We start from the raw sequence: 10,604 nt of genomic DNA on the forward strand, positions 1-10,604 counted from the left end.
CGGATGATCGTGTGGTGACATTCTCCTGTCATCAGTGGGGAGCCGGCGAAGGCTTTTGAGCAGGAGCAGAACTCATTCAAAGGTGGCGTTTTAGGAACTTACATTTTTCCAGTGGTTTACTGCTTGGTTCAGAGGCAGAGAGCTGAGGAAAGGAGGCTTTTGTACGGGCCTCGTGAAGAGCTTCTGGGGCCTGTTCCCTGGGGCAGCCCGTCTTGGGGTTGGGGGGAGCAAAACTGAGAGGGTTTTGTTTTGGTAGCATGTGGCAGGGACAGGGTGAAATGGTGGCCTAAGCTGTGCCACGGGGAGGATGACAGGGCCTTTCCCAGAGAGAGAAGACATAGCAGGAGGGGCTGACGAGCATGGTTTCAGACCCCGGTGATCATGACACCCAGCCAGCACAGGAGGCAGATGAAGAAGAAGCCACAGTTCTGGGATTGGAGAGAGTCACGTGGGGGTCACGGTCAGGGGAAGAGCAGGCCTGAGGACAGGATCCCAGCAGTCACTAGGTCCTTGCCCCCACCCCAGGTCCTTCCCCTGCTCTGGACAGTGATCTAGACTCAGGCCCATAAGGGCCACCTTGTCCCTCTCCCCCACAGCCAAGCAGGGCACAGATCTCAGGCCTGGCGTCCGTTCCCAACTTTCTCCATCTCCCCACTCCTCCACCCTGCTCCCTTAAACGGCTCCCTCCAACACTGCAGGCCGGCAAGCTCCCAGAAAGGGAAGTCAGAGCGTGTGCCTCCCCGCTTTAAGAACCACCAGCAATCGGAGTACTTGGGTGGCTCAATCGGTTAAGCGTCCAACTCTTGATTTCAGTTCAGGTCATGATCTCACAGTTTGTGGGTTCGAGCTCTGCATCGGCCTCCCTGCTGATGGTGCAGAGCCCTCCCCTCCCAGCCCTCCCCCCCCCCCATTTGGGATTCTGTCTCCCTCTCTCTCTGCCCCTCTCCCCACTCACTATCTCTCAAAATAAATAAATAAACATTTAAAAAATTAAAAACCACCAGCAGTTTCCTGCCCCCTTCCACTGCCTGGCCCTGCCCACCCCTCTGACCCCTCCCCTGGCACTCTCCATCCCTCTGGCCCTGCCTAGAGACTCCAAGACCTCCTGGCAACTCCCAGAACGTGCCCCACTCCTGCTTGCTTCGGGGCCTTAGTGCTGCTGCATCGCCCAGACAGTCCGCACTCCCTCTCTGATTTCCATTCCCAGCTCATTTGTGACCCTCGGAGAAGAGACAGGCCTTCCCTGAGCACCCTGTCTCCAGTAAGACGGGCTCCCCTCTGCTGCCCTCTTCCACCACCAGCTGCTTGCGATTGATTTGTTTCCTGGGTTGGTGTCAGTTGGCCACTCCCCTCTCTATGTTGGCAGGGCCCTGCCTTGCTCTCCGCTGTCTGCACCATGTCCAGCACGTGCAGGAAATAGTTGCTGAAAAGAGTAAATGAAAGAAAGCGGCCTTGTTCACGGCAGCCTCTCAGGGCACAGTCCCTCCCTTTGTGGATCTTGACCTTTGCTGGGAAATCAAGCACATATAATAAGCATCCAATAAGGAAGACAAGGGAACATTTATCAGGTCCCTCCCAAATGTGGACAACCACGTTCTAACAGCTGTGAGGGGTGCCCGGCTGAATTCGGGAAGGAAGCGACAGTTGCTGAGCCTTCCCCCCACCAGGCCCTCGACCAACTGTTAACATTTGTTATCTTGTCTCATGGCACTGAATTTTCACACAGCCCCGCGGAACTAAATAAGTCATGGTATCACCACTTTATAGATGAGGAGCCCAATCTAAGAGACCAATAACTTGCCCAAGGACACTGGGCTGGGGGAGCCAAGCCATGACTGGAACCCAGGGCCCTCACGCTTTCCATAAGCCTAAGTAGGAAGAAATGAAGTCAGGAACAGGACTCCAAGCACAGATGCGAGGTGGTGTCGGGGCACGGAGGAAAGGGTGATTTTATTCCCTGATTTATTATTTTGTAAGTTTTCACTTTGAAATAATTTCAGACTTGCAAAAATAGCTCACGGGATTCCTATACACTTCTCACCCTGCTCCCCTGAATGTGACGTCTTCCATAACCACAGACAATTAGCAGAACCAAGAAATTGACATCCATAGAAACTCTTTAACTACCCTCCAGACCTTACTGAAATCTTCCCAATTGTCTCACTGACATTCTTTTTCTTTTTTTTTTTTTAATTTTTTTTTTTCAATGTTTATTTATTTTTGGGACAGAGAGAGACAGAGCATGAACGGGGGAGGGGCAGAGAGAGAGGGAGACACAGAATCGGAAACAGGCTCCAGGCTCTGAGCCATCAGCCCAGAGCCCGACGCGGGGCTCGAACTCACGGACTGCGAGATCGTGACCTGGCTGAAGCCGGACGCTTAACCGACTGCGCCACCCAGGCGCCCCTGACATTCTTTTTCTATTTACGTTGTCCCAACCAATTCTCTCGTTGGGCACAGAGAATCAGCAGCCCCTGCCAGCTGGCTCCCTTCCTCCCTCTGGGGACTTTTACACTTCCAGTCTGTCCAGTTCTGGGTGAGCCTTCCCCACATTCTGACACAGCATGCTCCCTCACTTCTTGGAAACGTTACCCTCCAGAGAGGCCTTCCCTTGATGTCATCATTCTCTGTTCTGTTGCCCGGTTTTATTTTGTCACTTTGACTTGACATGTCTTTATTCTCCTGTCTGTCCCACCAGAATATAAGCTGCTAGAGGGCAGTGACTCTGCCTTACTCACTGTGCGCCCAAAGCAGGCTAAGAGCAAATGCCTCACTAACCATGGTTGAATGCATAAAAGTGTGAAGCGTCTGGAGCTGATTTGAAAGCACAACAGAGGGGGGCCTATGAAAACTGCACATCCAGACACAGAAAGCATGGCCAGACCCTCCCGTGGTGTATCCAAATCCCAACCTGCACACGTGTGTGGGTACCCAGAGCAGGGATCGCAATGATCAAACTCTGGCAAAATCGAGGAAACCTGCTTGGTTTTTGAAGCACGTGTATGCAAATCAGCCAGCTCTTCCCAAAGGGGGGCCTGAAGAGCGGCTGCCCCTGCCCCCACCACCCCAACAGAAACACAGCAAATCTCTGTAGAGATTTAGGGTGCATTATCGACCCCCCACCCTGTACCTCGACCTCTCTGTCCCAGGCTTAATCAGCCAGAATCTCTGCCCCTCTTCTGACTTGCTGTACAACCCTAAACATTGGCACAGAGGCTTTTGGAAGCCCCCACCCGCCCTCCCAGCACCTGACCACCCCAGCCTACTTCCATTTTCCCTTCAGAGAGGCCAGCATGTGGGACAGCTCCAGGTGGCTCGATCTGAGCCGGCTGGGCTGCTCACATTATTTGCAGGGCCTGATGTAAAATGGAATTTGGAGCCTTTTGTTCAAAGAGCAGGAAAAAGGTGCCATGAAAGGTACTAAAATATAATAAGCTTTTCCTTTCTTCTACAATTTCTCTTTTGACCTGTCCTCATATTTTTAGTTTGCTACTTAATGTCATTCTAAGTAAAGAAAAATTAAAAATCTGAGTCATTAACATGAATTTTGCCTTTTGCCTTAGTCTTAAATGACATTTAAGTCACATATGAAATCACTGAAACTACATAATTCACATTTCTTAGCGTGTACGCAGATAATGTGTTTTGTCCTTACCTGAGCAGTGGAAAATGCCGCACAAAACGAAGTTACCTGTTTCTATCCCTTTTGACACACACGCATTCTGCCAGCTCTGTCGGCCTTCAGCTCACTCAGGAGCGAGGGAGGACAGAAAAGATGGGACAGATAGGTTACCCTCTTTCCTTTTCCTTCTGTAGCATCTTTTACAGCGTAAGTGGTCGGATCATACAGGGTAATAACACGAGTGAGAAAGGATGGACAGGGCTTCTTGGTCATTGGCGTTTCTTAGAATGCCACTAACTTCCTTCTGCATTTAAAGCCAATTCTGGTTTGGGCCAGGGTGTGGCCTCTCGGGCCAGCCGGTGTGCCCCTTAGTCATAGGTGTGTACTCACCTTGTAACCACTTGGAGTCCGAATGCCCACCATGACGGATGCACCAGAAGCCTGGGCTGTGGGCACCACGCACGCGGTGTGGGTGCGGGGCAGTCGGGACAGAGCGCACACGTGCTCTGTCATCTCCTCCACCCACCGCCTGTTCCCTTGTCAGGCTTCACTTGCAGGACACAAGTTCTAAGAAAAAATCATGAAGAGCTTCAAGATGGTGACCACGGAGCGCTAAGCCGAGCGCAGGGGCCCTAGATGACCGCACAGGTCACACGCCCATGAAGCTTGCCCTGCCTGCCCGTGTCCTGTGTTTGGAGGCCTCTGTCACTCACAAGTCCCCTCTGTTATTTGTGCTGACTTGTCACCTTTTCCTTTCTCTGTGCAGCGCGTGGGATGGCCTGAAATAGTGGTGGGAGGGGGGAGGGAGTGTGGTCAGACCGTCCAGCCTACCTCTCCCTGCTTCCTCCACCAGACAGCCGGACAGAACTTTCTATAGTTCCGCAAAGGAGAGTGCGCTGCTGTCTGCCCCCTCTGGGCCTGGCCTGTTGTTTCCTCTACCCCAGTGGCTCTCAAAGTTTGGTCCCTGGACCAGCAGCAACAAGCATCACCTGGAGCTCGTTAGAAATGCAAATTCCCAGGCCCTGGCCCCAGACCTGCTGAGTCCCGAAGGCTGGGGATGGGGCAAAGAATCTGTTTTAACTCCCAGGCGTGATTGCGATGCACCACTGCTCTCCGGAAACACTTTTTACACCTCATTTCAGCTTCCTAACGCGTCCACCCTTCTCGTGGAATAACCCCCTCCCCTCTGAGTCCCCTCTGAGTCCCCTCTGTGAATCCCTCAGCTCACATGGCCCCTGATGGGCCTGGGGCTCGGGGTGTGTCCATCACGGCAGTGTACTGAGCAGGGCAGACAGTAGGCACGAGATCATGGTAGCGGTGCGCTGACTTGGGGGGGGGCGTGGCCAATGGAGTGGACACGTGGGACCTGGGCATCTCCGAGGGCCCCACGCCCACGTGCAGGGGCGGGGCTGAGCACAGACATCCCGCCCCGCAGGTACAGCCTGTACACCCGCACCTGGCTCGGGTACCTCTTCTACCGCCAGCAGCTGCGCAGGGCTCGGAATCGCTACCCCAAAGGCCACTCTAGAACCCAGCCCCGTCTCTTCAACGGTGAGCTCTGGCTGCCCCAGGGCCGCCATCGCCCCAGGCTGTGCCCACCCACCCTCCCTGCCTATGCCCCATCACACGCCCCTGGCTGCTGGGCTCCCTACGCGTCACCCTGTCCACAGCCCATCTCTGTCCCCCAGGAGTGAAGGTGCTTCCCATCCCCGTCCTCTCAGACAACTACAGCTACCTCATCATCGACACCCAGGCCCGGCTGGCTGTGGTTGTGGACCCCTCTGACCCTCAGGCTGTACAGGTGAGGGGAGGGGCGGGGGGGGGGCAGGGGTACCTGGTGTCACTAGAGAGGGGCTGACCCTGATCCCTCTGCCAGTGGAATGTGTTCTCTTGCACATGCCCTCACACATAGACCCCCACAACCACAGCGGGGTTAAGGGCCAGTGTCCAGGGCATGGCTGGGATGGGGGAGGACAGCCGTGGGGGATCTGAGCCACAGGGAGAGGGATGCTGACTCAGGACCATGGTCTGAGGTTTCTTCTGTCTCTCACTCTCTGTGGCCCCTTTCTGACCGTCTTTCTTCTCTCCTCATCTGTGTCTGTCAGTGTCTGGATCTCTCCATCTTTCCTTCCCATTTCTGATTTCGCCGTATGTGGCTATGTCTGTGTGTTTACGCGCCTCGGGTCTCCACCTCCCCACCCTCCCCCCATTGCCCTTGCTCAGTCTCAGCTTCCCTCCTTCCCCCAGCTCCATCCTCTAGCTCTCATCCTCTAGCTCCTCTCATCCTCTCAACCTCTAGCTCCATCACCTCCCTGTCCCTCATCCTCCCTGCTGCCCCCTCTGCAGCCAGCACCTGCACCCCTGTCCCTCTCTGCACACCACTCCTCAGTCTCAGTACCTCCTCTCTCTCCCCCAGGCTTCCATTGAAAAGGAGGGCGTTGATTTGGTTGCCATCCTCTGCACTCACAAGCACTGGTAAGGGACTGGGGTGGCGTCTGGGTACGGATGACCTTCCCTGGCCAACCCTGGCCCCAGCGGGCTTGTTGGGACTGGGCCTAGGGAGGACAGGCTGGGCTGGGGGGCCGGGAGTCAGGATGAGCGGGCACCCACCTTCTTCCTAAAGCCACCAGGGCATCAGCAGAGAAGGAGGGAAGGGGCGGGTCTCCCACCCTGCACTTATCAGACTCCTAAAGCCCTAGAGGAGGGCAGGGCAGGCATTTATCTCTCATTCCGTGGGCATATAGTAGATGCCTGCTGTGCTTGGGACGTGGGCAAACCTCGTGAGTTCTTTCCTCCAGGAGATTATAGTCCAGTGAGGGAGACAGCCCCACATGACAGTGTACAACGATGACAAACATTTAGGTGGCACTTGGCACAAGGTGCAGGAGGTGGGGGGCACTTGGTGAAGTGTGACCAGGTCCACTTGGAGAGACTAGAGGCTGATGACCCTGGAGCTGAGAGAGTCCAGAAAGATCGGTTGGCATTGGCTGGGTGACAGAAGGGAGGGGTGGCAAGTCGTGGGGATGACCTTCTGAGCAGGGGAACAGCTTGAGCAAAGGCCTAGAGGTGTGGACAGCTTGGCTCACTTCAGAAGCCCGGGGCTCAGTGCCCAAAGGCCTGGAGATCTGGAAAGAGGAAGGCAAGGAGGCCCAGTACCATTGCCCCTTAGAGTCCCTGCCTGTCTCTGCCATCCCACAGGGACCACAGTGGAGGGAACCGTGACCTCAGCCGGCGGCACCAGGACTGTCGGGTGTATGGGAGCCCTCAGGACGGCATCCCCTACCTCACCCAGTAAGTCCCTGACCCCAGGGTGGATGGTCCTTCCGTGGGCCCTTTCCCGCACCCCACCCTTCAGTCGAGGATTGCAGGACTGCCAGCAGTTGGGTCTTTGCTGATGCCCTTCCTGACCCTTAGAGGACAGATCAGAGCCCATCTGAAGACTGGCACTACCCACCCCCCAACTCATCCAGCCATGGTCCCCAAAAGAGGAAGAGGCGAGGGTTTGGATCTGAAGCCCTGGGCATGGTGGGTGCCTTCCCTCTTTGGTGTGGAAGCTCCTTGGGCTTAGGGTGGGACAAGGAGCAGCACATCCCAAGCTCTAGTACCTTCTCTCCGCTATTGCCTTGCTTCTCAGTCCCCTGTGTCATCAAGATGTAGTTAGCGTGGGACGGCTCCAGATCCGGGCCCTGGCCACCCCTGGACACACACAAGGCCATCTGGTCTACCTGCTGGATGGGGAGCCCTACAAGGGTCCCTCCTGCCTCTTCTCAGGGGACCTGCTCTTCCTCTCTGGCTGTGGTGAGTTCCCCCAAAAGGGAAGCAGGAGGAGGGGCCAGAAAGGAGGGGGAGAGGTCAGGACAGGGACCCAAGGACAGCCACAGTCCCATGCAGTGCATTAAAACTTTGGTTTTAGCACAGATATTGCCTTGACAGTTACTCCCATCTGTATTAGCCGCCCCCCCCCCTTTTTTTTAATACCTTCACAACTTCCTACAGGGGATGGACAGAATGAGACAACACCGGTAACTGAGTACAGACCTCACAGGGTATTTGTTTCCACCGTGGAGCCTAGTTCTCTGCTACAGTCACTGGAGAGACTGGGTTACAAAAAGTGGAAAACCTCCAAATGAGAGGGTAAACCGTGGGTGGGGGAGGACCACAGTCCCAGGCTGCACGGAGTCTCAAAGGGCAGCACTGGCAAAGAAAAAAGTGCTCCGTGGAAAAGAGCAACCTCACACCAGCTGTGCTTGGGGCCCTTAGAACTCAGCCTGAAGGTTCTGTACCCCCTCCCCACCCACATGTCAGTATATGCAACAGAGGCTTCAAACAGGTTTGGTTGGGGAGTGAATATGTGGGCTCAGCATCCAGTGGGAAGGACGGCATGGAAGCCTGGGGGAGTGGGTATGGCAGGGGCAAGGCTAGGGCTGCTGGCCAGTCCCAGCTCTGCAAGCTGGTCCCCACCCCTCTTACTTACGCCAAGCTGTGTTCTCCTTGTATCTTGTAACATACCCGCCGACCCTCACCAGGACGGACCTTTGAGGGCACTGCAGAGACCATGCTGAGCTCCCTGGACACGGTGCTGGGGCTAGGGGATGACACTCTGCTGTGGCCCGGTGAGGTGCCCCTCCACTCCTCCCTCACTCCCCTAGAGTCCCAGCTCACCCAGCTTCGGGCCCGGAAGTGACGCAACTCCACCTCTGATGGCTCCGGGGAACCAATTCTAGCAGTCAGGGCAGAGCGCCCTTCACTTTGGAGCACTGGCTCTGAATGCCTCTGCTTCTCACACTAACTGCCCCTGACAGCCAGCCCTCTGCTTCCTGGGAGCCCTGTAGGCCCTGGTGCATCTCAGAGACATGGCTGATATTTTATAGCTAGAGCCTAGAACAGAAAATAGCCTTTGCTTATCAGAGAAGTCAGTGAATCTACTCTGCACGCATCCAGATCTATCCTCCCCATGCATGTACGTTGAATGTCCATTTGTCCATCCATACAGACACCGCATGTCCCTACACACACACACACACACACACACACACACACACACACACATCGGATATCCATAGTTTCCAAAACGCATCACTAACATGTCAATTAATCCTCAAACCATATATTTATCCATTCATTCATTTGACAAGTGCTTTATTGAACACCTAACATGTGCCAGGCTCTGTTCTAAGCACCGGGGACACATCTGTGTTCTAGTAGCATTATAGTTTGTTTTCTCCACTTGCCAAATGAGAAAATTGTGGCTCAGAGAGGTGCCACGATTTGGCTGAGGTTGCACAGCTGGGCAGAGTCAGGGCTAGGATGCAGGTCCCCCGGCTCCAGGTCTGGTGGTTTTCCCCCCTGAACTGCTTCTGCCCCTTCACTCATGGCTGACCTGTGCCCACATTCAGAGAAGCAGCTCTGTGTGGCTGGGGCTTTCCTGGAAGGGCCACGCCTCCCCCTGGTTGTCAGGTACCCAGAGGCCGGTGGGTAGGGAGGACATTCTCTGACCCCACCACCAATCTCTGTGTGTCCTGCTCTCTGCCCCCGTGGTGGTCCTCAGGTCACGAGTACGCGGAGGAGAACCTGGGCTTTGCGGGTGTGGTCGAGCCCGAGAACCTGGCCCGGGAGAGGAAGATGCAGTGGGTGCAGAGGCAGCGGATGGAGCGCAAGAGCACGGTGGGGGCTTGGGTCCAGGAGGGGCCCGAGGGCACTCCCCAGCAGGAGCCCCTCTCTGCTGAGCTGGGGCCTGCAGGCCCCTCCGCAGAGCTCTGACGGGGGAGAGGGGGGGCTCCGTTCACAGGCCTTCAAGCGAGGCCTCCTGGACCCTGAGACAGGGTAGGGGGTGGGGAGGCTTCCCTGACTGGGTCTATTTTCCAGATTCTCTCCGCTCAACCTGGCGCCTCTCGTCCCACAGTGCCCGTCCACCCTGGGAGAAGAGCGCTCCTACAACCCATTCCTGAGGACCCACTGCCTGGTGCTGCACGAGGCCCTGGGGCCAGGCCCGGGCCCCACTGGGGACGACAGCTACTCCCGGGCCGAGCTCCTGGAGAAGCTCCGCCGGCTGAAGGACCTGCACAAGAGCAAGTGACAGCCCCCACCCCATCCCAGCCCGCCCCCCACGGCGGGGAGGCCACCCGTCGCCCGCACCACACCATCCCTCTCATCGCTACCACCCGCCACCTCCACCGGCGCCCACGGTGGGCATCAGTCCCAGCACTGTCAGGGGAGGAGGGTCGAGGTGATGAGGACGTGAGACCGAGGAGGAGGAGGCTGGTGGAAGGCTTGGAGACCCCACTGGGTGAGGCTGAGTTATCCAGGGCGAGAGGAAAGGCGGAGCCTTGGGACATCTCCAGAGCCAGCTGGGAGGGCGCCTCCTCTCCTACCCTGTTCCTGCCCGGGCAGTGAGGGGTCATCTTCCCCCTTCTCCCATCCAGGGTTGGGAAAGACGGTCCCCCAAAGTGGCCTGAGGTGTGGTGCCTTGGAAAAGCGGTCACTCAGAGGGGGAGCTGGGCTCTGGTGTCCTGAGACACTGGCCCTCCTCCCCAAGCCTCCCCTCCCCACCCCTCCTCCCCCCCCCCCCCCCCCAACAAAAGCATTTTTCAAACAGCCATTTCTGGGAAAGATGAAAGGGCTGGAAGTCTGGCTGTCTGGACAATCTCGGCCTCAGTGACTCCCCTACAGCCTGGAAAAGGGAGGGTCCTGGTTGCCACGGAAACTGGAAACTGCACCTCAGGCTGAGGAGACACAGGAAGCTGGGATTGCAGCCCCACAGGCTTCTCATGCAGCAGGCCTCCGCCCCTGCCTGGGGCCCAAAGGACTCCCCTTTCCAGGGGAGAGAAAGCCATCTTCCGGCCAGGCCACGGCAGTTTTCTCCTGACGGTCTTTGTTCTTAGGAACTTCTGCCTTGCTCTAACTCCTTCTTTATCCTCTCAGTCCCGCTCTGCTTTTAGTTATAAAGACATTATTCATCTGGCCCTCTGCAGTGTGCCAAGAA

The 10,604-nt window shown here is 56.3% G+C and overlaps 1 protein-coding gene across 6 annotated transcripts in view; it reads left to right on the forward strand.

Moving 5' to 3' along the window:
- The window catches only part of PNKD (PNKD metallo-beta-lactamase domain containing), a 58,865-nt gene extending 48,539 nt beyond the window's left edge, over window positions 1-10,326 (forward strand). For 3 of the 6 annotated variants that reach the window (XM_045481220.1, XM_045481214.1, XM_045481218.1), the window contains 8 exons: window positions 5,058-5,173; window positions 5,293-5,423; window positions 6,039-6,097; window positions 6,821-6,913; window positions 7,257-7,420; window positions 8,149-8,235; window positions 9,171-9,286; window positions 9,525-10,326. In XM_045481220.1, the coding sequence (XP_045337176.1) occupies window positions 5,058-5,173; window positions 5,293-5,423; window positions 6,039-6,097; window positions 6,821-6,913; window positions 7,257-7,420; window positions 8,149-8,235; window positions 9,171-9,286; window positions 9,525-9,698 (940 nt within the window). In that variant the 3' untranslated portion in view covers window positions 9,699-10,326. The remainder of the gene's footprint in view (window positions 1-5,057; window positions 5,174-5,292; window positions 5,424-6,038; window positions 6,098-6,820; window positions 6,914-7,256; window positions 7,421-8,148; window positions 8,236-9,170; window positions 9,287-9,524) is intronic. The other 3 variants (XM_045481216.1, XM_045481219.1, XM_045481217.1) reach the window with 2 other exon arrangements.
- Window positions 10,327-10,604: the final 278 nt, after the last annotated feature.

This window comes from Leopardus geoffroyi, chromosome C1, assembly GCF_018350155.1.
Source record: "Leopardus geoffroyi isolate Oge1 chromosome C1, O.geoffroyi_Oge1_pat1.0, whole genome shotgun sequence".
Lineage (NCBI taxonomy): Eukaryota > Metazoa > Chordata > Mammalia > Carnivora > Felidae > Leopardus > Leopardus geoffroyi.